The sequence below is a fragment of the Poecilia reticulata genome, chromosome 13 (assembly GCF_904066995.2).
Source record: "Poecilia reticulata chromosome 13, P_reticulata-male-v2, whole genome shotgun sequence".
Taxonomy (NCBI): domain Eukaryota; kingdom Metazoa; phylum Chordata; class Actinopteri; order Cyprinodontiformes; family Poeciliidae; genus Poecilia; species Poecilia reticulata.
In genome coordinates, this window is record NC_088842.1 from 6,252,193 (window position 1) to 6,278,988 (window position 26,796).

Here is a 26,796-nt window from a genome sequence, read left to right on the forward strand (position 1 = left end):
TTTTTTGGGGGGTCTGCATACGCCAGTAAATGATTAATCGATTACTAAATTAGTTGATGATTATTTCAGTAATCGGTTAATCACAATCATGATTAATTAGATTAATTGTTTCAGCCCTACGAACAGCTTTCTAATCTTGCTTTTTATCTATAGGGTTACCTGATTTAATCCTTACTTACATTTTTACAGGCAAAATAATACATTTTAACCTGTAAAATGAACTCTTTTAATTTTTTTTTACTCTTAGCCAGTTTACAATTTCACTTCATTGCTGATCAGATGGACAAATACCGAAAAATCATTTTCTATTTCCCACCCCAGTTTATTTAATTCTCCAAAGTAATAGAATACACAATTTTCAGTCTATAAACAAGTCAACCAGCAGCATGTCCAGTTATGTGCATCTTTTGAGTTGACTAAAAATCAGATATCATTGAGGGGAATGCTTCGCTGCATACATCAAATTGATCATACCTTTTTGTTGTTTGGATTCAAACTGACTACCTCCATCAAAGACAAACCAGATCAGTGCATTTTTAAAATAGACCCAGTTAGCAAAGTCACCTCCACATTCAGTGATTTTCAGATATTCACATTCAGATATTTTTTTTTACTGTATGTTGATCATGATCAGGTCTTTCTGCAGGTGAACAACTGGATGAGTCTTTGGACCCGGAGGAGCAAATCAAGCTGGAGATACGCAGACAGAAACAGGCTGCGCGCTCAGCTCGCATCATTTATGTTCTGCAGCGACAGGTATTTATGTTTTAGATAACAGGTAATGTGATAAAGTGTGTTTCGTGTGCCTTCAGCTGCAAATACTGTTCTTTCAGGTGAAAGAGATACAAGATGATATTGAAAAACTCAAAAGAGAGAAAATGTGGGAGACAAAAAAGGTAGGTGTTTTTTTTGTTTGTTTTTTTATGACATAGTGTTAGAACCAGTCGGGGAATAAAAATAATTCAATCATTGGAAAAAAAAAAAAAAAGTCGTACAACTGCAAGTCAGAATAATACGAGAATAAAGTTATGATACCAGAATAAAGTCGGAGCAAAATCAGAAAAAAGTCGTAAGACAATACATTTGAAATAGTGCCAGAATAAAGTTATATTACAAGAAAAAAGTCACTTCACAATAAAGTAAACAAACGTTTTCCTGTAATTGTATGACTTTCATGTGATGTTTTTGTGTTTTAATTTCGAATTTATGACTTTTGTTGCCATAATATTTTAGTTTCATTCTCATAATAAAAGAAAACATCTTAGTCTAGCCCTAATACTCATGAATCTACGATTATAATATTTTCAACGTAATTTCAACACTAATTGAGATTTTTTTTTTCCCCCTGACAAGTCCATAATGAGTAGTTGGAACATAAAACAATATTCACTTTGTAGTTTTTATCTGCATGTAGTTTAGAACTACATAATTTGAAATAATTGAAAGTGATAAATCTTGAAGGAACTTGTGTTTTTACTTTTTCTCATTTGTCCTTCGTAAACAAAAGTGTATAACCCACAATTCTGAAAGCACACATCCTAGTTTCATTCTGCTAAAGCAGCAGACGACACTCTGCTGCTTTAGTTGTTCTCAGCAATAAACTCGGCGAGCTTTCCTCTTCCTGTTTCAGTCGGTGGCGGTCGGCAGGCTGGCGGCCGCCCACCGGGGCGCTCTCAGGGCCCTGCAGGTCGTCATCCACCAGCTCTCAGATCGACCTCACAGCAAGGTGCCCCCTCATTACAAAGAGCTGGGCCAGCTGATCCGGCAGCTGTCTCTGTGCTCTGCTAAGGTGGAAGTGGACCAGGGGTCGGCTGTACCTGAGACGGCCCTGGATATTCTGCAGAAACTGGAGGTGAGGAACGAATGTTGGTGTTTTTATGTTACAGCTGCTCATTATGGACTTGTTTCCACAATCTCAATTAGTGTTGAAATTACTTTGAAAATAGGGGGGAAAAATAATAATTGTAGATACGTGAACAAGAAATAATAACATGAATTAAATCTTTAACTGTTAAGACAGCAGAGATTTACAGTGAATGTAGCTCCTGATGAAAAGCTTTGTTTATTACATCACAACTTCAGTATATGCTGACACGGAGGACCAAATCTGACATAATTAAAAAATAAATATACGAATGGCCCAGTGAATAAATTAATACACTTAAAATGTACCAATTACTTTAAAAAATGAGAACTTCAAATCATGTTTAAGAATTGAACTGACATTCATTGTTCGTGTTCCAACAAATTATATTTGCTTGTTTATTCTTGTTTTCCCACATATTATTTAATTTCTCTGTTGGGATCAATAACGAATTAGATTTGATGAACTTCTCTTTTTTTCCATGTGTTTTTACATTTTCCTGTCTCCTCTTTTCACTTTACGGTAATTTCTGCCTCATTATGCAAATGAGGAGTGGTGGCATCAACTTCTGACTATTGATTTATTAATGTTATACTGATTGGCTCCAATCAGTGTGTTCCTGAAACACTCAAAAGCTGAATCGGTATAATAGCACTTTGCACTAATCTGATGGCAGAATCACATAAATAACATTATTTATGTTACTTATGTTATGTTATTTATTATGTTTATGCAACACATGTCTCTGTTGTTGAGCTCACATGTCTAATTAATCAACAATTAAAATGAAATAAGATTAATTGCGATTAATTACACTTAATTAACTGTTCATTCCGCTCAAATGTCTCACAAACAAGAAATGTTAATTGTTTGTGCTTTACTATTTATGTGTTGACAGAGCTTCTGAGGTGAAACTGTGTGAAGACTAGATTCAAAATTTTAATCTAGTTGCAAAAACAGATCCAAACTTCACACAGTGTCGGTTTAATTTAAATATTAATTTTATAATAATTAGTTTTAGAAGTTGAGACTATATATAGAAGTTTATTGCTAAAATATATAGAAGTTGAGAGTTATTTGAATATCTTCATCTTCATAAAACAATGGCTTAAGTCTTTTTTTTTCTTTTTTTTTGGCCAAAATTAATTTTGGCCAAAAAAAAGCAACAACCTCTCTCTTGGAAGGTGATGATGCAGTAGAAGGGTTGGTTATTTAGTTTTTTTGGTTCTTTATTATGGTGTTTAATCCGGTCCCTAAGCCTCTCTGCCCGACTCCCTACAGATTTTAGACTCGGCCCTCAGCAAACATGAGACGCTGGAGAAGCTGCAGGCCCAGACCCGTCCTCCACGCAGGAGGTCTCCTCACCGCAGCGCGTCCCCCACCACCGGGCCCCACACTCTCAGCATGGCAGCTGCTCTGGGCCCTCACAGACCTGCAAATCCTAGAGGATCTGTTCGTGGTGGTAAACATGTTGTTTGTTTTTTTTTCTTTTTCTTTCACCTCAGTGCATTTCACGGTTTATATTTATTCTCAGCGAGTCATCACAGATCTAAATTCGACTGTTATTTTCTACATCTGCTGCATGTATTTTAGGTTTCTTATCTTCGGTTCTAAGCTTTTTTTTTTGTTTGTTTTGTTTTTTTGCTTGTAGAGTCACTCTGATAGGAAGCACCTGCTGTGTCCCCGTTCTGTTTCTGGAAGCCACCGTACAGCTTTTTTTTTTTTTGTGTGTATGTGTGATTGTGTTTGGCCTCCCTCTGCGGTTAAGTGGCTTTACCCAGGTTGAAAATTGACGTGGAGCCTCGATTTAGAGATAGAAAACAGCAACTGAAGTGCAAAGCGGTGGCCTTTGCCCCCCCTGCTGCTTAGCTTTATGAGCAGTTTACTCCCGCTGGTTTTTATTGAGCCGAGAACTATCCTCTACAAGAGATGACATAAATGCCCACAATGAGCTTTATCTGCAACTCCTGCAGTCGGGGAGGATTGTATTGAATCTATTAATACATTTTGCTGTAATGCAGTCGGAAAAACGTTGAGAGTGAACTCTTGTTTGTTACGGTTTCAAACTACTTTTACGTTAAAATCTTAGCGCGTTCTTTAATTCAGAGTTCATACAGGTGCTTGGAATCCTTCAGTTCCGGTTTTGGTGTTTTCAATGTTTGGAAAGTGTTTGATTTTTGCGTTAAGTGCTTGATATTCAAACTGCACAGATGTGTAATAAAGAGTAATCTAATGTTTGGTTAAAAGCCTTAATTTGGAGAGCGTTAATTACAGTTGAAACCACATATTTTCATGCATCCATAAAAAAATTAAAAATTCTTGGTGTGTGAAGTTAAATCAAACGAAACTTTTCACGTTTTCGGTCAGGAACAAATTACCCAAATTTTCTTTATTTACTAAATGCCAGAAAATGTAGCGAGAACATTTTGTTTGAGATTTTTTTCTTGTATATTTTTAATGTTAAACAATATTATTAAAATTTGCAGATTATTTTTTTTTGTTTTGTCTTTTTTGTTAAATCAGTGTTTTGTTCTCGAACCAGTCGGGTGTACAGGACCCAGGGGTGAGCATTTATCAGATCGTTTATATTTATCATGATACATTTCTTATTATGACAAGAATCTTGATTTATTGTTATCACAATAAATTCAAATTATTGACATTTAAAAATCCCCAACGCTGACTTTATTGCCAGGATTGATACCTTTATTATCTCCTCCACAGTTTGTTCAGTGGAAACATCAATACATTTTCAAATTCAGTTACCATGTGCAGTTCAGTGATAGAAATCACACACTTCTTTCTGTGACTGAGTTTGTGCTTGTGGGACTCTTTTTTTTTCTGTGACACACATTCATAGTCAACTGAATTGTTTTTATCTCCAACTTGTGATGCTGGAAAAGCTTGTAAACTTACCTTGAAAATGCTTGAAAAGTTCTTGAATTTTAATCTGGAAGGGGAAAGTATACAAACTCTGATGATTTCTGCTTCTGTTGTGTCTGTTCAGATGTGAACAAATCAAAGTTTCTGTCTGCCATTTGTCCCCGCAGGGCGAAAAGTCATGCTACAAAAGCTGAAACCATCTTCCCACCAACCTCTGGTGGCTGGTGTTCACAACGTCGGCCAGCAGAGGGAGCTGCAGAGACTTCCTCAGCCAAACGCTAACCACCAGAGCAGGCGGCACCGGGGGAGGAGAAAAGCTGACGTAATGAAGGTGCTTGATGTATTTATTGAGCCAGTTACTTACATTCAAAACATCTGTCTTTGTAAACATGTCACGGTCAATATTTATTGATTTATTGAAAATGCGTCTCATCCCGACCAGATGAGAGACGCAGGTTTCCAACAGCCGACAGTTTCCTCTCATCTCCGAGTCAGTCAGCTGCCTCAGCGGGAGAAGTCTGTTCCCTGGATGCCAACGTCGCCCCACTCTCCTCAACAGCAGTAAATCTTTATGAAACAATAAAAAAAAAAAAGAAAAGAACTGCAACTGCGAAATTGATAACATGTTTGATTTTACGGTAACAATTATTAGTAAGACAGAACTTAAAAAAGTAAGAATTTGTAGTTGTAAAAATGATAAAAGGCCTATTTTCCTCTAGAATACTTTTCTATCTCTCCATAAGTAGAGATAGAAAACAAAAACAATTTTGTTTTTAAAACAAAATTTAAAATGGATAAATAAAATGTGATAAAAACCAACAATTTCTTTTTTTTAATTAAGAAAAAAAAACCATTCTTGGCTAAATTGCAAGAAAATCTGATGATAATATTTTTGGATTAACTGTTTAATAATAATTGGATAGCAAAAGATGCTTAATAGGAGATTTTTTTTTTTTTGAGAATTTGAACCATGTAAAACTAAAACTATCCCACTTGAGGAATTCTTGGTAGAAACAGACAAAGAAGTGTTTATTTTAAGTATTACACAACGATTATTTCAGTGATGGATTAATCATGATTAACTCGATTAATCGTTTCAGCCCAACATCACACTATGAAATCAAGTGAAAATAAATCAAAACCTTTCCAGGATTGTTTCATCTCATTGTCTGGCAGGATTATTTCTCTTATTTACATCCGTCTTTGCTCCTACCTGTGCCTTTTAATCCCATGCTGACTTCCCAACAGAGCGCCTCAGAGGTGGAGGCCTGAGCCCCGCTGCCTCTTCTCCCCGGTGAAGCCCCTGCCGAGCCCTCCAGGGGAGGAGCAGGCGGGACGTCAGTCAGAAGCCGAGCGAAGAGTGAGCGCCGCCACGCAGCGAGCAGCTCCGAAAGAAGCAACGAGGCGAGAATCACCTCTTTTTGTTTTTTCCTTTTTCTTTTTACATCTTCCACTTTGCAATTTGCTTCAGAGTGAATCAGTGCCATTTCCCAGATTAGTCGTTTTGTAATTTTTTTTTTGTTCATTTCAGCTTCATTCAATAAATGATCTGACCCTGCAAGAAGGGAAAAATGCCAAGTAGATGAAATGGAGTGGAAATGAATTTTAATGAGCCCCTTACTCAGTATTCACTGAGTCATTTCTAACCTTCATGCCAGACCCCACTTGCTGCAAAGCCACAGGCAACACTCCGATTACGATTCAAGTTATTATTATTTTTTGCCTATAAATTAATCTAGATACAATTGAGGCCATTTCTCTTTTTGAGTGATTAGTGATTGGTGCGTTTCCGGTGCTTATAAGCGTTGCATTGATTGAGTATTGCACATATGCGCTCTTTTAATCAACTGTTAAATACTACAGTTGTGGATTCCTATTAATCAGCAGCTAGCAGCCTGGTTTTAGGGATGCGGATTATAAGTTATTCATGTGAAAGTCTTAATCAAACTTCTGTTTGGCATCATGTATAAATCGCCGGCTGTTTTTTTTTTTTTTGCAGTACGTCTTATCAAGAGGAGATGACTACGCAGCTCAGTGAGGAAGAGGCGCCACACATTCAGAGATTAAGGTTTAAAACTGATACACACAAAGTATTCATGACTTTCAAATTCAACACGCATAACAAAACAGGTTGAGGTCTGAGAGGATAATCACTTGACGGTAATTGTAAATATAATATGTAAACGCAATAATTAAAGTAATACAATATAATAGTTTTTTGTTTTTTTTAATCTCTTGTAAACATTCACCATTGTATTAATTAAGAAAAAAATAATTATCTCACATCACTCGGGAACAATCCTGCTGCTAAATCTCTGTGCCGGTGCCAGTCCGTGGCAGGAATCCACACAGCAATCAGCCAGAGCAACTCAAAGAAACTAATCAGCGCAATCATACGTGAAGCTACAACGGGAGTTATGCCGGCGGCAAAACTATCCCCCAGACAAAAGATTAGAAATGAAAGTAAGCTGTCGATGTGGTAAGCACAAGGGAAAGCAGAGTTTTTAGCCTCGTTGACCAATAAAGATTTCCTAATTAGTCACTTGCGAGTTTGACGATGCAACAGCCGAGGACAAGGTGCAGTCAGCGCTTTGTCCAAACAGCGTTAATTGTCATCGTAGTGAATTTTCTTTTTTCTTCACAGCTAAATTAGTGATTTCACGGAAGGAAACGTTGATATCACTTAAACTCAACTCAACAGTTAAAGCTGCTGGTTTTGTGCTTAAAAACCTGCTGCATGCAAATGTTTCATATTCTGGCCAATGTCCCATCACCATTTTTTCAGTCAAATACAATTTCTCTTTAAAAGCTCTTTTAATGTGCATCACATTGTAAATGATTGATTTTTGTTCTACAAGCTCTTAGTTACTGCTCTGTATTGGATAATTAAATTGGTGATAAGCAGCCTTTCTGTAGTAAACAAATATTAAATGTTTACATTAGGACTGGCGGCATTGTTGCAAAATGTGCCAGAGAGAGAGAAGCTGTTACACAGCTCTGCAGTTCAACTGACATTTAAAGCTCGTGCATATTAAACAAGTCTTAAATTTATGTAGCTAAAATTGGGCTTAAAATGTCTTAAATTCATTTTAAAAAGTAAGGTGACTGTTAATATGTTATTCTGGGGTCTTAAATTTTGTCTTGACAGAACTTTTTAATATTCCATTTTTTTTCTCATGTGACTTTTCTGTTAGCAAAAGTTTGTGTCTCACTCAAACATATTCATTGAGTTCAGCAACTCGAGACATTTGAGGCTACCGATAGCTAGCTACCTTGCTAGCTTTTTTTTTTAGTCTATTGTAGTTAAGTGAAAATTTATCACCAGTTGGCTGGAAGACGTTTGTACGTTTCTGTGGAGAAATAAGTCTTAAATTCTTATTTGTGATGCAAAAAAGTCTTAAATTTGAGTTGGTGAAACCTCTGAATTGTTTTCAGCAACTTATATTAGCATGTAACAAATAGTGCTAACCCTCTGGAGTAAACTATCTCCAGAGGGTTCTGGAGGGTTCTTTGTGTGTATCTTTGCACACAAAGAAGTGAATCTAAAATTCACACTTGAGCTTCCAGATCCATTTTAATTTCCTTCACCATGTGAGTTACAACTGACCGTCTTCATGTGAACATTGGTAGCCATGCAAAACACTGTTGGTTGATTCCTTTAGGGCATTTTAACCTACAACAAGGCCATTGTGGAAAATGGATAACAAAAACTTTCACAGTAAAACAAGTATTTCTGAAAAGAAACTGCTAACAAATCTCCTACTCAGAATCCAAGGTCGACCTAGTTTCTTGATGCCATTTTTATTGTTGTTTTCTGGAGAATATGCCTCGTCTTATTGGTTAAAGGGAATGTAATTCATCCACTGCAGAGCAGCTTGTGACGTAGGATTGTTTTGGTTCACAGGTCTGAAGACGTTTTCCAGAACCAGTGGGCTGAGGGAGCTGAGCACGGCGCCAGAGAGGGCAGCCAGCGACTCTCTGGTGAAACACAGGTGGAGAGGATTTTATCTGTTACCTCAGTGGTGTCAAACATTTCCAGTCATTCTGTTACATGTGCATGTTTGAAAGGCTTTTACCTTCTTATCCTCTAGAGTATACAGTGATCCTGTTTGTTTGGGGTTTTTTTAGCAGGAAGGTGTGGCCAAGAACAAGCCTGACAGATCTAGGAGGATACGGCTCTCTGAGCACGCTGATGAGATGGTACGTTATTCAGAGCTGTCGCAATAAATCAATTAATCACATGATAAATTAAAATGAGCTTGATTCCTGTTTGCATGACTTATCGTTTTTCTCTCTTTCTACAAAAAACTTGATGACAAAATTCTTTAGTCTGCTGCTTTCGTATCAACTAGCCTCCTTTTTTTTTTTAAGAACAATTTTGTTTTACAGAGACTTAATAATTCACTTTATTTGCTATTTCTGTTGTATTGTTTATTTAATTTGTATATTTAAGATGTTTTCCAGTTCCCGTGTTAAATGTAAAGTTTATTGATCTTTGAGAATATGTTCTTGCGTTACTATGCCATGAAAATGGTCTCAGAACAACAGTATTATTGTTTATCGCGATAACTTCAAGGACAATTTATCATCCAGCAAAATTTGTTATCGTGACAGACCTTCTGAATATTCTTTTCTGGTTATCAGTCAGTATCGCATCAAAAACAACAGGAACTCATGATAGCATCTTGCCAGCTTTTTGTCACCTTGCTGCAAATCGTGGTTTATAGGCAGCAGGCGATCACGTGCGACTCGTTGAGCATCAGGAAGAAGATCTGTTAAAGGACACTGCTCCCGATGCGTGGGCCATAAACACGGGCATGGGGGACATGACCTGGCGTGGGCTGCAGACCTCCACCCTGGAGAGCATGCTACTTCGGATGGAGGAAATACAGGTGAGAGTTGCCCTGCAGGGAGGTATAGGGGGGGGAACCAGTTAAAGGTCACGGTGCAACCTCAAAGGTTACCTGTAATCGGCTTGTTATTTGTAGTGAGCTGTTGTGACAGTTGGAGTCTGCTGCTGCTTACTGATTTGCCGTCTAGAGGTCGACTATCAGAATATTAGACTGTGGATCCAGGATTCGGCTGTTATTTTGAAAACACTGCAAGTGAAATTTGTATTAACCTTTATTTATGGTTCATTTGGTACTTAATGAACCATAAAGTCATTTATGGTTCATTCCCCTTAAAGCTGATATTTGATATTTCTTCATAAAGCTGCATTATGTAACTTTTATACAAATATGTTTTTTTCCATATTTGTTAAAGGTATGACTATGTCCTGACAAAGTAATATGTGAAAAAATTGAGCTCTTCATCCTCCTTGTAGTCCTACTCCACCACTTGGTCAGAAACAACCAATCAGAGCCAGGAGGAGTGTCTTAGTGTTGTCAATCAACCTAGTCTACATGCTTCTCACACCTCCCCCCTTACTCCATGCTAGGCTACAGCTGGTTCCCTACATTTGAGCTTGTCGTGTCTTCTCAGGCTAGTTAGCATAGCCACCAATGACGGCGGATAAACAGTTGTCGTGTAATCACAAGTTCCTTTTCCGCCATTTGTACTCTAAGCTGCGTGTAATCAGGCATGACTGACAGCACCAAGACCTTTCTCCTGCCTCTGATTGGTTGTTTGTGATCGAGAGCGGTGTAGGTCTGCAGATGGCAGTGGGACCACAGGGAGGAGGCAGAGGATTTGGATTGGCTGTCTTAAGTTATACTGTCCCGACTTAATGAATATTTGAATAAATATGTTAAAAATATAGTTTTTTATAAAGTTGCTTTGCAGCTTTAAGGATAAGAAAAAGGAAGTGTAACTATAATGACATACAAACTGCAATAACTGATTATTTTTGATTACTTGGAGAACCTAAAAACCCTTAACATTTAGCGTTTAAAGCAAGCGTCCCTAAACTACGGCCTGTGGACCAGATCCGGCCTGCCTCCACATTTGGTCAGGCCCCCTGAACAATACCAGAGAGCATTCAGATTTTTTTTCATTTACCGTATATTCCGGACTATACGCCGTTTATATGTGGATTTTTCTTCAACCACCAGGGGGCTCTTTAGCAGGAAGTGAATCATTGGAAGTCTGGTTACTTGCGCGCCAACATTGAGCCCACAAGCAGCAAAATGAGTAAGAAACAGATCAGATGTCTTTGGAAAGTTTCTTTGCAAAGGGGAAAAGGCCCAGAGAAGAGACAGGAGAATGGATTCATCCCGGACCGGTAGGTGAGTCCCCCATTAAAAGCCCGCTCTGCGTAACATGCGGCGACCGGCTGCTAATGAGGCAATGACGCTTCAAGCTGCTTTGCCATGTAGAGACCAAGCAGGCTATGCTCAAGCAACGCACCTCGGATGTTATTGTTTTTCATCACTCCGTGATGGGACCGTCTCGTTGCAGAGAAACAAGCTCAGGGCTCTCATTAGTCATTATCGTGAGTTAAAATTTTCACGAAAGTAAAATGTTCGTTTTTGTGGCGCTTCTGTTATTTTGAAGGGATATATAAACGTTACCATAGCGACCAGAGTCAGAGCGTTTGGGCAGTGGTCGAGAGAAGATGAGTAGAGCTTGTGAGTCTTAAGTCTGGTTTAGACAGCAAGATTTAAGAATTGTCGGCCGATTCTCCAAACCTCTGTGACCACAGAGCTGATAAAACTACAACAGGTTTGATCGGTTCGTGTGTCCAAGGCAGGAGCAACACGAACCGATTCAAGTCACAAACATCCCGATTCCAGATGATAATCCAGTAAAACCCCCAACATAGCATACAGGAATTTAGAATAACCAAACACGGATGACAATGTAGAGGCAGTAGTGATAGTTTGTGGAGTCATTTTAAGAGATAAAAGGCGCAACAAAAAGAAAAGGCGGAGGATGAAAGACGACAGAAGCAGCCGCTCTATTTGCTGCACTATGATTTGGAGGTGAATGTTTTTTCATAGTTAACATTTTTAACTGAATAAACATAATGATCTTTAGATTTAATAATAAACATTTCCACATATCATCTCCGATATCTACCGGACTCTCAGTTGCTCCATATGTCAGCTGTTTGGGATTCCCCTCTGTTCTTACGTCACCGTGCTTTCTGATTGGCTACCTGTCACATTCAACAGGTTGTATTCTCATTCCCAGACAGGGAAAATCCCACAGGCTGCGATAAAAGGGCCAAGACAACCCAAATTGGGCACATTCAGTATTTAATGAGAACACCAACATGCAGAAGCCTTATCTGACTGTTCATCCTCCCTCCAGCTCTGCCCCCCAGGCCGCAACAAAATTTCCACGTCTTGACCAGTCTGCTGATTTAGCACATGCTAGAAGCAGACATGAAGGATCAGCACTTTTACTATTACAATTATCTTTTTGGAAACTACCTTAATCAGTTCTGTTAAATCTAATCTTGGCAACTTTTTCTTTTTCAACCCTAATAAATGTGATATTCAATTGACCTGTTATGACTCAGATTTTGGGTGTCCGCCCCCCTCTGCTGCTGCTGCATCGTTGTGGAAAACCTGGAGCGGCAGAGATATCTGCGGTTTGCATGTTTACTGGTTTAAAAAAAAACTTTGGGGTTGTGGCTTAAAGTCCAGTGCAGCTCATAGTTGGGAAAATACGGACTATAATCCTTCCTGGATTTTTTCTGTGAAGAACCCAGAGAAGGTTATTTGGTTATTATTTATTTAATTAATAGTGTTATTATTTATTTCCTGACTTGTTCTGTGAAGAGCCCAGAGAATGTTATTTGATTGTGCTTGGAAAACAATATATTTTGACATTTAGGCACTCCTGCAATCGTCACACTTTTTCTGTTACAAACTGACTCCGGCCCCCCACCGGAGAAGAGAAAAGTTATGTGGCCTTCACAGGAAAAAGTTTGGGGACCCCTGGTTTAAAGCTTCATTTCTTATGTGTTTGGTCAGAGAGAAGAAGAAGAAGTGAGGAGGCGGTTCGCATCCATCGCCTATTCAGACCCTCTTTACTGGGACCGCTCAAGAACATCAGGTAAGAGGAACAAAAGAGACCCAACAAAAGTACTAAATATTTATATTTATCTGCACAAGGAAAAACACTGATACCTCTTCATCACATTAAGAACACAATCTTCTATTTAGTTTATCAGGATTTCATGAGACAGACCAACAAAAAGAAGTGAACATTTTTGAAATTGAAGGAGGTTAGATGGCATCAAAAATGTTACAAAAAAAAAATCTTCAGAGTGACATGCATTCCACACACATAAAATCTCAGTGAAGCAGGTTAAAGTACGTCGTTGTAACTCGCTACAGGTGAAAATACGAGCTGAACTATTTTCTTCCAAAGCACCATAGCCGTGTTGCTGAGAGAGTCACGACTCAGGTCCTTCCTGTAGATGGAGACAGAGCTGGTGCTGACATGGAAATGGGAATATTTGTCACTTCTCCGTCTGTCCCTCTGTCACCTCTGTCACTCTCTACTATTTTCCTCTTCCCGTCTCCTCCCAGGATCCCAGCCTCTCGCTCCAGGCTCCAGGCTGGCCTCTCCTCAACCCATTAGGCTCACCAGGCCGGCGCTGAAACAGACTACCGCAGCTGATATTATTCTGGAGAAACCCATAGAGGCAGGGTGGGTTGTGCTTTCTTTCCTTCTTCATCCGTTACTTTATTCATCTCTCGTCTTTTTCTAAGAGTATCACCTGGAGGCCTGCATGAGGGGTTGACCCATTTAACTTTGTTGTGTATGTTTTCAGCTAGGGTTGTACTTCTCAGTTTCATTATTTTTTCTCTTGGATTCAATATAGGTTCTGCAACTAACTGCTATTTTAGCTGTCGATGAATAGCTAAATTATTCTGACAGTTAAGCTATTAATCAGATAAAAAAGAAATTGGCACATCCTACAGATTTTGCATTTAACTTTTTTTATCCAATATTGGGAATACATGAATAAAATGCAAATTAACAAGTAATTTAACCATTTTATTTTTAAGTGAGAAGTAAATTCTTGCATAAAATGCAAGAAAAACTGAAGATAATTCTTTTAGATAATCTGAGTTTAGATAATTGAAGATAATTTTTTTCCCCAGATAATTCATCTCCCCAGATAATTCTTTGGATCTTTGGATCAGTTGATCCAAAGATCCAAAGAATTATCTGGGGAAAAAAATAGGTGATTTTTTTCCCCAGAAAATGCTACTTGAGGAATTCTGAGCAGGAAATATTTACAGACAAATAAGATTTTATATATATATATATATATATATATATATCTTAAATGCAAATTTCATACATTTTTTGTACAGTTTTGGCTTAGAGTTTGTTGTTATTTTTAGCAATTGGTCTCTTTTTGGGCAGTCTATATACTCCGAGCTAGTGATTAATCGATTACCAAATTGGTTAACGATTATTTCAGTAGGTGAGTACCGTATTTTCCGCACTATAAGGCGCACCTAAAAACCTTCAATTTCCTCAAAAGCCGACAGTACGCCTTATAATCCGGTGCGCCTTGTATATGAACCAATATTGAGCCACAACAGGTCTAGCAACTACTGTAAGCAGCCGCCGACTTCATTTTCGTCCGTAAAACAACTATGCATGCTGGGATAGTTGTCAGAACACTGGTTTGTTAATAAAGTTTGACTGACCTATCTACCTACCGACCGTCTAGAATCAGGTTGTCTGCGGATCATTTAGGACCACGTTCTCCACAAACATGCTGTGCGCGAACGGAGAAGGGAGACCATCATCCAGCCACGCCCCGGCCCAGTCGCGGAAGGCTCTCCTCCCCGGACTGTTTTGTTGACATTCCGTTTAGTGCAGCTCCATCTAGTGGATGCATAACGTAACTCCAGCCTCTACTGTAGCTTCTATTCTATGCGCCTTATAATGCGGTGCGCCTTATATATGAAAAAAGTTTTAAAATCGGCCATTCATTGAAGGTGCGCCTTATAATCCTTATAGGAGGTGAGCCTTATAGTGCGGAAAATACGCTAATCTTGATTAATCGCAATGAATCTGATTAATCACGATTGTTTCAGGCCCAACTCAATGCAGTTGAACTGTTTACATTAAAATTACATCAGAATCACTTTATTGCCACTTTATTGAATCACTTTATTGATATAATGGTGCAAAAATAATAATAATAATAATAATAATAATAATAAAATAACATAAAAAATTTGAAAAAGAAGAAAAGAGAACATACTGTAGATCCTGTGTAATCTAAATACATAAAGGATCTGGTTACTTGGAAAGTGCTTTCTCATCTGAAGTAAAATTGTTCTGGTTGTATAAGACTAAAGGATGCAGCAGCAATCTCTTACGGAAACTCATTCACGTCTGATTGGACGGGAATCAGTTAATGTTTTTCTATCGATGCGCAGTCGGTGTGTGGGGTTGTTTTCCACATCGTGTGCCACTGTTTTTCAATCACATCTCCACTGGGAGGCCTCGCTCATCCCACAAAATTCACTTGGTGGGTGCCGTACCCAGGGCAGAGTCTATTCCTGTCCCTGGCGCTGCCCAGAGCTCCGGCTGCTTGAGCTGCTTTAATTAATAAAAAGCTTGGAGGAACGGGGAAAAAGAGAAAGGATGAGATGAAAACCGTCGACAAAGCCGTTGAATCGGCTAATTTTGACAAATTTGAGCCGCAAGCATTTGCAAATTAAACCTTGCCTCAGGTTCAGTTTTCTCTGCGGAGACTTTGCTCTTCCATCCGCTGAGGCAGTAACTCATCTTTTACTCTTCTAGGAGTCATAAAGTAATAGCTCTGTCTGGTTTTATTTATTTATTTATTTATTTGCCAAACATGCCCCAGCTGCTTGAAAAAGTCAAGTACTTGATGTTTATAATTTGTTTTCAGCGGTATCTGGCTTTGCAGCCTCTTCACAAGGACTTGGTGATTTCTGCTCATTTGTTCTGTAACTCCTTGGAATCCCTGTGGCATTAAAGATACTCACCTCCTGCATCCTCTGTTCAAATTAAGAGTGCATTTTAAAAGAACCAGTTCCTCTCAGAACATGCACATTGTCCAGACATGGGATGGCAAACAAATTTGTCTCTTTCAACTGGTTCCAAAAGGAGAAGTTTTGCTTTTTAATGAGACTTTGTACAGAAGTTACTCTCAGAATCAAGTTTTCTTTGAACTCAATGAGACGGAAATGTTGGACCAACAGTGAAACTTATATCTGATAATAATCTTCACAAAGCTGTAGCAGAACTTTAAACTTTGGTGTTTAAGTTATTACAGTAGAGATGTTTCCACACCGACCTAAACGATTCACTCAGTAAGATATTTTCTGAACTATAAATTGCCAAAAGGTAGTGTGGAAATTGGAAATAATTGCAATTTTTTTAAAGCATTTGTAAATCAACTTGGATGTTGAGTTGGTATGAGACTATCATGTATATCATGACAATTTACAGCAAATGTCATGGTGAGGTTCTGTACAGGACAAATAAGTCCAATTCAGTTCCAGCTCTGGAGAACTGGACAATCAACCAAATTCACCCTAAAACATTACAATAAAACAGTCAGATTAGATTTAAGGACACACAATCCCACGTGATCTTACACGTAAAATGTAAAACAATGAAAGACAAGACGCGCGAATTTGGCTTCTTATGCAAGTTGGTAAAAAGTCTATGCAAAGAAGTCACAGTATGAAACTTTTTTGTATTCTCGCTCTTTATACATAAACTAATGTTAACTTGGCAATTAGTCAGGCTATCTGCTCTGGTAGTTAGTATGGAGTCGGCTTCTTTAAAGACTCGTAGCTTGTCAACTGTACTTTTAAAACATTATTAAGTTAATATGAGTATTGGGTGGTGCTTGTTTTATTTACAAACTATGATTGTGGTTTTGTGTGTATGATTTTTGTTGTTTTTTTTAATTAGCAGATTATCGCACAATCCCTATTTCTCACTTTGATATTTATAATATCGTCCAGAGTTCTTTATGACTTTAGAACTGGGGCGATGTGCTCTATCTTTCTTGTTTTAGTCAGAACGCGAGCAGCATCTGGGAAATTTTCTTCAGGTGATAGAAGACTGACTTTGTAATCGTCTTTATGTGTCTGTAGAAGTTCTGGTTTGAATCCATCAGTACACCCAGATTTTGGGCCTGGTCATCCACTCCATTGAGGTTGCATTACGTCCGTTACGCTGGTCTGTTTCATCAGTCACCAGGAGCTCCAGAACACTTTGGAGTCTAGAAACATGTGACTAAATGCTAAATGTCAGATAATTTTGGAGTAGTAAAAAAAACAAAATCTCTTCCTTACTAGTGAATAATTGGTTTTATCTCTGCAGGCTCACACATCCCATCATAGAAAACATTTTTCATTCATTTGTTTTCTGCAAATGTTCCCTTTTACAGAATAGCAAACCCACAGCCTGTGAGCTTGACTGCCTGATATTTTACATCTTTAAGCCTGATTGCAGTGCAGTGATGGTTCACATTAACACGAACAAGAAGTCTGATTGATTTTAATTCTTTAAATGGATCGCTCACAATGAATAGCCACCCCATTCAAACAGTAAAATGCCAACTGAAATAAGAGCTCTTATCAAGCCGTGTTTATTATTCACTAGCTGGAGGTGGGCCGTCACTTTTGGAGAAAATCACTTGAAGATTAACTCATTACTACCAATTAGTTTTGTTTAATTTCACTGTCAAAATGTCAAGATCACTTGTCACATCGTTAAATGCGTCATTGTTCAAAATGTCTAAAAATATGAAATGATGCAACGTTGACATCTTGTTTCTCTGAGGTCAGCTTGACTTTGCACAGAAGCGTCTGCGGAAAAAAACAAAAATCCATTTGCTCGTGTTTAATGGCGTGAGTCAAGTAGAGAGAAATTATGACCGCGATAAACTATCTTTGTCAGACACTGCTCTGAAGAATCTAACTTTAGGTGCTAAACTTTTATTGAACGTGTTTAAATATAACGAGCCTGGATAGACGATGTAAACTTCAGTTTGACTGGTCAGTGGTGCTTAAGGCTCAGTGTTTCTTTTTCTCTCGTGTAGGAACGTGATTTGGATGAGGAACAGGAACTCTTTTCCCACAATCTGCTCACTTTTCCACAATTGATCAAAATGGTGTGTAATTTATTATGAGCTAGATGGAGCAACTTATTCCAGGTGCTGATTGTTTTATTGAGCTTTCTTTCAAAATCAGAAACTTATCCCTGAAATTAAAGTGAAACTGTAAGGCAGGGATTTTGGCTGAACCACGTAGCGGTCTAAAACAATATTTGTGCAACACCAGAAAGAGCATAAATGGAGTTTGGATCAAATATTGGGTTATATTATTGATTTTTATCTGGTGTTTCTGATGGATGATGCTTACATGAATCATCAATTTAAGACTCTTGTTGTAAGGACAGTGTGACATGTGCCAGCTGCTTTTTTCTGTCTGAATTGATACTCCCAAACCAGCAAAAACAAACAAAATCCTGCAACAATGTTTATTTTGGTGATCAGAATGAGTTAATTTACTCCCTTGATTTGCACCGACCAGTGTTTGGCCAGTTGCAAAATACAAAATCAGATTTTTTTTTATTTATTTGTGAGCTCAACAAATCTTTGTGCTTTCAAGTTGCTGCAAAAGAAACACTCTTCGGTGTGGACCTTGTTCCTGATTGAAGACGTCTCAGTTAGCTATTTTTCCTAAGTGATATGTTTAAAGCAAATTTATTTAACCTTTACAAACAATATGTTTTTTGGTTTTTTTTAGGTTTTATTGGCCGTAGTGGCCTTTATTTGTTAGTGAATTGACAGTAAAGTGGGTAATGAGAGAGGGGAAGACATGCGGCAAATGTCCTCAGGCCAGGAATCAAACCCGTGACATCCACCACAGCGCCCCCAAAATATAGGCTTATGACGTATTTGTTACATATTTATTAAAACTGTCACCATGTGTCAATATGTGACCGTTTTATCGTGACAGTATAAAAGTAGACAGATAATTTGTAAAATGCACTGCTCCCCAGTCAGAAACGTCCAATCAGAGCAAGGAGGAAGGTTTCAGCAGTGTCAATCAGACTTGTATACGTGCAGCCTTGGGAGAAATAACTTACCTTTACAGGAAAACTATTTATCCGCCGCCATTGGTGGCCATGCTAACCAGACTGAACATTCACGTGGGGAAGTAGCAGAAGAGAAGAAGAGAGAAGCTCGTACAAAGGCTTGATTGACAGCATCAAAACCCTCCGCCTTGCTCTGATTGGTTGTTTCTGACAGCAGTGTATTTCTGCAGGTGGCAGTAGGACCACAGAGATTAAATTTATTATCTATCTGATTTAATACGGTCACAACATGATGACAGTTTTGAAAAATATGTAAAAAATGTGTTGTTTATAAAAGCTGCATACTGCACCTTTAAGGAAGCAGTGAGGTTAGACATGATTTCAAAGGAAACTTTATTATGTGCAATATGTAGAAAGATGTCTGCAGATCAATCAGGCCACAAAAGAGAGAAAGAGGGAATGAGGAAGATAAGATATTAGCTGAACATAGTATAGTCAAATGACTGTTTCTTCTTTTTAAAATTCTCAGAGTTAAAGCCATGAAGTCCCTGTTTTTGGTGATACACACAGAGCCGTCTGTTTTAGTAATGTGTTGCTGCTGTGTGAAGTGTGTAAATCGCTCCTATAAATTGCTAAAGAATAAAACCTCGCCGACTCTCAGACACGCAGTCAGACTGCACCTCTGCTCTCAAAATGAATCATTAATAACTGCCCATGGCAGAAAGGCTAAAGGAATATATTTTGAATGGTATTCCTGTTGCTACTTTCAACATTTTCATAAGGAAAATCCAATTGGGCTAAATTTGGTGTCGGCTTTGCAAGTCCGTTGAATTGAAACTGTCGAGAAAATTCTGATTAGTACATAATGTTTTACTTTGACAGAGCAGTTAGCCTCCTTAATTCTTTTACTCAACATTTTTCTTTTTAGGTTTTGAAAGCTTTGACTGTACTCAAACATTTTATGCTGCTGAATTTACCCCCCCCTCCCCAAGTAAAAAGTCCATTTAATTAAAACGTTTGAGTCTGAACTCAGTTTCAAGACAGAAAACCAATTTAAGACAGGATGGAGAGACAGCATTGATAAAAAGTCTCATTTCCTGTTTTAAATACAGCAGCTAATTGGAGAAGCTCTGCCCCCTCTTCCCCACTTTCCTGGGGTAAAACGAACAGTAACAACAACAAACATAAAAAGAGCCGTTTATTTTTCCATCAGTTTTGTCGTGAAAATGAATCCTCTCCTATTGTTGACTCTATGTTGCAGGAAGTTACATTTTTGGGATTTGGAGCAGAACAATGTGTGAAGAGATCGTCGTGTTTGTTGTTTTATAGCTCACATTCTTCAGCCCAGAGAGGAGAAACATTCAGCCCCTTCCTCGGGCTTTTTGAAACACATGCTCATTCGGAGACGACGTTCATGTGACAGAGAGACGAAGCAGCAGATTTTTGTCACTTTGTCTATCGCTGGAGGCGTTGTGATTCCATTGTCTGATAACAGACGCTCTCAGGCTGCTATTCGGGAATGCTTTTTCCTGATTTAATGCTTTATGGCTGTCACTATAGCAGAGCAGAGTCGAGAAATACTGAACATGTTTCAAAAAATAAATTGGAGTTGAAAATGAAAAATTGATGTAAAGTAGGTTTTTTTTAACAGGTATAGCGACTTCTAGATTTTGATGTGAAACAACAACAGAGACCCAGCAGTTGTTTACGCTATGCATCTGTTTTTCACTCCCATCAGCTCTTACCGGTGCCGGCGCCGACTTTGTCCCTCATGACTACTTTTCTTTTCCAAAACAACATCTACTCTCGCTCTGGCCACCTTTCTCGTTGCTTGTGTGTGAATGCTTCTGAGCGACCACTGAGACAATGCATCGTGCGATTTCATCTTTTCGCTCATGAGCAAAGGGGAAAATAAGATTTACTGTACGTATCCGTGGTGAACGGCCCAGATCCAGAACCTGGATAATACGAACCGACCCGCTGCTGCTCCGTCAGCAGGTCAAACAAATCAATAAGAGAGATGAAAGCCCCACTCAGCAATACTGGAATGCTTTCATATGTTTCCCTGTTTGGGAGATGCATTTTATAGCAGATTTATAATTCTGACTCTGAAATCAGTTTCCCCTTTTTAATCCATTACATATTTTTTTTCTTGACCAGTTGTGTCATCTGCTTTTCCAACTGTATTTTATATATATATATATATATATATATATATATATATATATATATATATATATATATATATATATATATATATATATATATATATATATGTATAAAATATAGTATTTTTTTTTCTTAATATGCCAAGGAGTAAGTGTAAAAAAACACCAAAAACAATTTTGATAGAAAATGTGTCAGAATGAAAAGTAATTTCACTAAACGCTGATCCAGAACCGCAAGGCATTCTGGGGGATGTAGGCAGAGCAAATTCTTCTGTCGCTCAACCTCTCATGGCCAGCTAAGCAAGGTTTGTGGCATCAACCAATCAACTCAATCATTGGTTACCTAGCAACAACCTGTTGTGTAACTGGCGCAGCAGCAGCTCTAAGGTTTTGTCTCATAACTGCTTAAAAATAAAAAATCAACACGGAGTGAAGGAAGAAAATGAGTACAACAGCTCAGGAGGAAATTGTGTAAAACGGGAAATGTCACACCACCAGTTTTATAGTTTCAGCTATTTAAAACAAAAAAAAAACCTAATCATTAATTGTTTATTATATTGTGATATGAAATGCTTATATCATGAAAGGTTTTTCAGCCATATAGCAGTTTGATGCTATGAAGTTTACTGGAAGTTGCCTGCACTGTAAACAACCATCCTCCACTATGAAGAGAGAAATGCTGATGTGAACGAGACGGTTAGTGTCAATTCGATATTTAGAAGCGTGGCCAACGCAGACTGAAAGGCTTCGTTCACTTCCACTGCTACCATTGCTAAACTTCAGGCTGGACCACAAACAAAACAGCGCAGAAAATCAATGTCATTGTTCCCAACTTCTTTTCCTGTGTGCTCATTGGCCCTGTTGAAATTCTACCAGAAACGCGAAGCTCAGTGGTAGAAAGCCCAGACGGAGCACCGAAGGGAGATGAAAATTGAACGAAATTGCTCATCAAGGCAGTGGCCAGGCGAAGTTTATCATATGCCTGTCATTTTCTGTCATCATTCCTCTCTTTACTTTCACCTTCAGCTCACAATGTCCTCTTTGCTTTTGCAGTGAGACCAAAATGTAAAAACGCTGGTAGGTCTTGTTTATTTGCCACCATGTCAGAAAAAGCCTGGGTGCCTCCTTGACTCTTATGAATAATACGTGAGCCGGCGGTGGGCTGTGCCGTCGGTCCTCTAATGCCTGTCAGACTGCAGATCAACCAGCTTGGGAGAGGAAACAAAGTTGACTGTGCCACCGCTTTCGTATTTATGGCTGTTGTGTTGCTCGTGGCCCCCCCGGTCAATACCGAGGCAAGTTCAGCCGAGGTCCGGGGAGCACAATAGAAAGAAATCGTTTGCTTGAGAGCTGCTGCAACCCTAAATATAGCTCAGCGAGGGATGTTACGAGAGGCAGGCTGATTCGTCTGAACTGAGAGGATTATAAGGCCAGGACTCAGAGATGCCCAGCTGAGGCCATCCTCGTCCATAACGAGGCTCAGATGTGAGAGTTGGCCTGCACGCAATATGTTTCCTAAAAATAATCATAATCATCCTCAATTTACCAAAAGGCAAAGGAAGAATTTTACAGTGTTTCCACACCTTTTAGTCTGGTAGACTCAGTTCGATTGGGAACCAAAGTTGCAACATTTGTTACATTTCCAGCTGTTGCTGTTTGCTTTCACATTGCATTGTCAAAAAAAAAAACCTTTGAAAAACCTGTTTTTCTCTTTGTCTGTGGTGACGCTGCGCCAAGAACAACTTAAGAACACAGCATAAAAACATTTGAGGAAGACACTGAGCACAACTTCTTCTTCACAAAATGTAAACAAATATGGAGTGGTGTCAGATTTTACCGGTTGTAGGATTTTTCTTTTGTCTTTGGTAGGAGACCAGGAGCCATTTCTCGCGAGAGTTTCGATTGTATTTACCCAGAATACCCTGCGCTACACTTCGCTTCCTGCTTATGGAGCGGTCTCTCGCCTGCTTTCAATCACATTTGCATTGAAACAGCATCAGATTTCATGTCAACCGAACCAAGATTTAATCTTTTAGGTGGACTGCACCAGAGTTCAATTGCTCTTTCACACCTTACTAAGCAAACCAGACTTTCTGGGCAAACAAACTAGAGTTTGATTGAAGCGGACCAAACAGGGCTTGTGTGAAAGCACCCTTAGTCTGTAAATGGGTGTTTGAAAATGTAAACACTAGTATAAGTTATGGTACAACTAACTTCATGGGCCTCTTCTTCTGCTCCCCCATCACAGTTTCCTGTTTGAGAGCAGCCCAACGGAGGTCCAAACACAGGACCAACAACAACACCTACCCACAAACAAAATTTTGCCCAATGACAGGGCAGAGAGAAGCAGGACCGTTCTCTCGGTGCCAGGCAGCACGCTGAAGAACATCCGCCAGTATAAGGAAGACTACAACGCCTACCTCGGTTCTGGGTCTCAAGGGGCCATTGACAGCTTCAACACCTGGGCCGCTGCGGACAGGTAAACAAAAGTGCTGACTTTTTCTGACAGGTTGGCAGAGGCCCTCTCGTCTTCGTAAACCGTCTAAATCCACAAGTTTGATGCCATTTCTGCAATACTTTACCACATATTTGTGTGCTATTGTAGGATAGATTGGGGCATGCTTCAGCCTCCAGTTTGAAGCTCATGTCCCATTCCGCTGTTGCCAGCAAGTTCGACAAAAGTCACGTCACTCCATTCATAGAAAATGTATTAATGGGTAAATATGAGTAGCCAGCACTATTCCTATAGGTCACTAAAGTTGGAAGTCAAAGGAGAAGGTGAGATAAATGAGTGGACAACAACAGCAATCCAATAAAAACAGTAAAGTTTAACATGCAAACACACTTCAGTTAACGCTACACACTTCATGTTCCCAAACCACTCACCCACACATGCACAGGGTCAGGCTTGTGGCCGTAAATAATCCAGTGTTATATAAAGAAGTGTCCAATAAAAGACAAAAACAACAACAAAAATAAATGTGTTTAGTCTGCTACTCACGAGACGCACTCCCAGGTTGTCTGGTTTACAGGCCATGCAAGGTTTTCTTTTACAAGCCCAAATGATGGCGGAAAAAAGAATAATAAAACTCCAATATCCAAAAATACAAAACATTAAAAAGTGGTTCAGTTTGAGAAACCACACAGTCGTAATGAAAACAGCAGAGGGACCAACTAGCTAGAAAAATAATATTTTGTTAGGATATCCAATTATTTTGAGTTTTTTTTTTTTTCTTTGAAGAGTGATACCAGGCACACTTTTGTTCTACACCCCCTCCCTCAACCCTGACACAGTGCAGCAGCATCCTTCCTGAGTGATGAGATGGTAATGAGCAGCAGTGTGCTGGTGTGCAGCCACACCACCTGGAGGATCTCATTTAATCTGTCTGCTGACAGACTGATTGCTACATAGAATCTTAAGCACTGCCAGGACAAAGAAAACATACATCCTGGGAGCTATTTTAAGCCCCGCTTCCAACACTTGGCTAAACCCGGGGCAGATAATAACTCAGTGTTTAGACGAACTTCCTCATTTTGAGGTCTAAATTACATTAATATCGGCCAACTCGATTAGTGGTGCGGTAAATATGTAAAAGCGCAGGGAGTTGTTCAGCACGGCTCAAAGCGCATTAACTGTGATGCCTCATCACGGCAAGTCCAATCCATAACAGTTCAGTCTTTTCTCTCATTTCTCATGAGTTTCTCTCATTTCTCATGAGTTCTTCTTTTTAACCTTTAAATCTTCACCACCGCACAATTACTCTGACTCTACTTTTTGGATTCTCTGACATGTTAAAGATTTGGTGGGGTGTTTTGGACTTCTGGAGCAGTCTCACCCGTCCCTGCTGTGATATGTGTGTTGACCCAGATAATGTTCTAACTCTGGCCTGCAGGAGTCGTCTTCTAGACCCAATGAAAGCGCATTTTATAAGTGTGAAACCTACAGGGGATTACCCTAATAGATGCTGTGTTGCGTCATATATTTAGCCAAGTTAGTGTACTTTGTTCTTAACATGAGCAAAAAATTTAATAAAACAAACAAAAAAACAACCTATGTAGTCAATAGTAATGCAGACAGAGCAAAAGCTGCGTCTACATTCTCAGCATAAAGTTGAGCTTGTTGAACTCGACTGTGACTGGATCAAGGAAACACAAATGGGACTTCGGATTCTCCGAGGCTTAGGATGTGTTCACACCAGCCCTGTTTGGTCCTCTTTAATCGAATCTAGTTCGTTTGTCTAGAAAGTCCAGTTTGTGTGGGGAAGAGTGAATGTGCAGTCAAACTCTGATGCAGACAAAAAGAGCAAACTCTGGTTCGCCTAAAAATCCAGGTCTCAGTTCGGTTGAAGTGAAATCTGGCGCGGTTCCGATGCAAGACCTCTCCAAAAGCAGGAAGCCGACTATAGTGCAGGGCATTCAAACCTACATCTGCTTAAATATGATGCTCCTCCATCTTTGTTTACATTTGAAAGAATGGAAGAGAAAACAGACAGAGGGTTATAACATCTTAGACAATTAAATATCGGCCGACATTTAATATGAGGTTGATCTTAGCCACCTGTCTTATCTACTACATCAAAGGTCTAATAAACCAACCACTGTCCTCTTCTGCTCTTGACAATCTCTGTGTGCATAGTTCGTCTGCGTCTGCTTCCCTTTAAGATGTAGATCTTTACCTTAATTTCAAAGGGTTGCTAACACTTCCAGATGGAATAGATGTCCTTCATTGCTTTTGCAATAAACGATTATTATTACTAACAGCGTTGTTGACATGTATTCGACTGGTTCCTCGCTGCCCTGCCTGCTTGGTCTGACGTTCCTGCTTGTTTCCATTGCTGCAGCGTGGCGGAGGAGCTGCTGTCGGAGGCGCTGGCGGACGTGGCGAAGGAGTTCCAGGTCGTGGTGGAGGAGTATGCCGAGGCCGTGTTCACCTCCGAGTTCCTGCAGCCCGTCCACTCAGTTCCTGCGTCAGCTCCGGCTGTAGCTGGGAAAAACCAGTAGGGAGAAACCAGTAGGGAGCCCCCAGAGCTGCGTCGGCTACGGTTTCCTTAAAAACTGTACCGTACCGCATTACGTGTTCCTGTTGGATTAAACCTGAAATTTCAGACACAAAACTACAAATATTTATTTTTTTAAAGCATTTTGTACATTTTGAAAGTGGATGTTTTTATTTTTTTCAGTGTTTTTTTTTTTTATATTATTATTATTTCGAATGAAATCACGTTTTATTTTACTGAGATTTTAGATTTTTTTTTTTTTTTTGAGAAGCCGCTGCAGATTGAGAAGTGTCTGTGTAATTCCCTGTGTGTGAATTACACAGGGAAGCAATGGTCTCATCGCTCTTTCCGGTCCATTTGTATCTGGGAAGTATTCCTCGGGGAAAGTTAGTTTAGGGTAGATAAGCTTGGAGAGACCATTACAACATTACAGAGGATTAGAAGATTACTGTCCTCCCTTTGCACTTGGTATAAATCTCCCCGAGGATTACTCACACTTTCTATTTTCACGGTGGAATACAGAAATGAATTATTCCATATGGCCTCCACTTAGAAATGTCTGGAAAGCAAATTGCATCTTATGTTTATTTCCACGGCCGCTCAGACTCTCCTTGTGCTTTATTTTCTAAATAAATGCTTCAGAGGTTGTTTTTTTTTTGCTTTCTATCAAAGTTTATTACAATATGACAGTATGTTTCAGCAGAGGGAAATTGAGTTATTTTTTTTAAAGTTTTTTTAGTCATCAAGGCTTTCCTTGTGGGGACATGTAAATTGATGTAATTCCACTTCCCATGTTGCATTTTAGCCCACTAAACTGTGCAAAATACAACCAGTAGATTATAAAGTACACTACAGATAATTACGACTTGAACAA

The 26,796-nt window shown here is 39.1% G+C and overlaps 1 protein-coding gene across 5 annotated transcripts in view; it reads left to right on the forward strand.

The window, feature by feature from the left end:
- The window catches only part of kiaa0753 (KIAA0753 ortholog), a 28,465-nt gene extending 1,896 nt beyond the window's left edge, over nucleotides 1-26,569 (forward strand). The window contains exons 4-18 of one of the 5 annotated variants that reach the window (XM_081614746.1): nucleotides 635-756; nucleotides 834-896; nucleotides 1,631-1,852; nucleotides 3,146-3,326; nucleotides 4,915-5,078; nucleotides 5,190-5,308; nucleotides 5,996-6,151; nucleotides 6,747-6,815; nucleotides 8,652-8,739; nucleotides 8,876-8,947; nucleotides 9,475-9,639; nucleotides 12,670-12,751; nucleotides 13,231-13,351; nucleotides 23,174-23,404; nucleotides 25,767-26,569. In XM_081614746.1, coding sequence (XP_081470872.1) covers nucleotides 635-756; nucleotides 834-896; nucleotides 1,631-1,852; nucleotides 3,146-3,326; nucleotides 4,915-5,078; nucleotides 5,190-5,308; nucleotides 5,996-6,151; nucleotides 6,747-6,815; nucleotides 8,652-8,739; nucleotides 8,876-8,947; nucleotides 9,475-9,639; nucleotides 12,670-12,751; nucleotides 13,231-13,351; nucleotides 23,174-23,404; nucleotides 25,767-25,926 — 2,015 coding nt within the window. In that variant the 3' untranslated portion in view covers nucleotides 25,927-26,569. Of the gene's footprint in view, nucleotides 1-634; nucleotides 757-833; nucleotides 897-1,630; nucleotides 1,853-3,145; nucleotides 3,327-4,914; nucleotides 5,079-5,189; nucleotides 5,309-5,995; nucleotides 6,152-6,746; nucleotides 6,816-8,651; nucleotides 8,740-8,875; nucleotides 8,948-9,474; nucleotides 9,640-12,669; nucleotides 12,752-13,230; nucleotides 13,352-20,018; nucleotides 20,347-23,173; nucleotides 23,405-25,766 lie in introns of those variants that run through there. The other 4 variants (XM_081614747.1, XM_081614748.1, XM_081614749.1 and 1 more) reach the window with 4 other exon arrangements.
- Nucleotides 26,570-26,796: the final 227 nt, after the last annotated feature.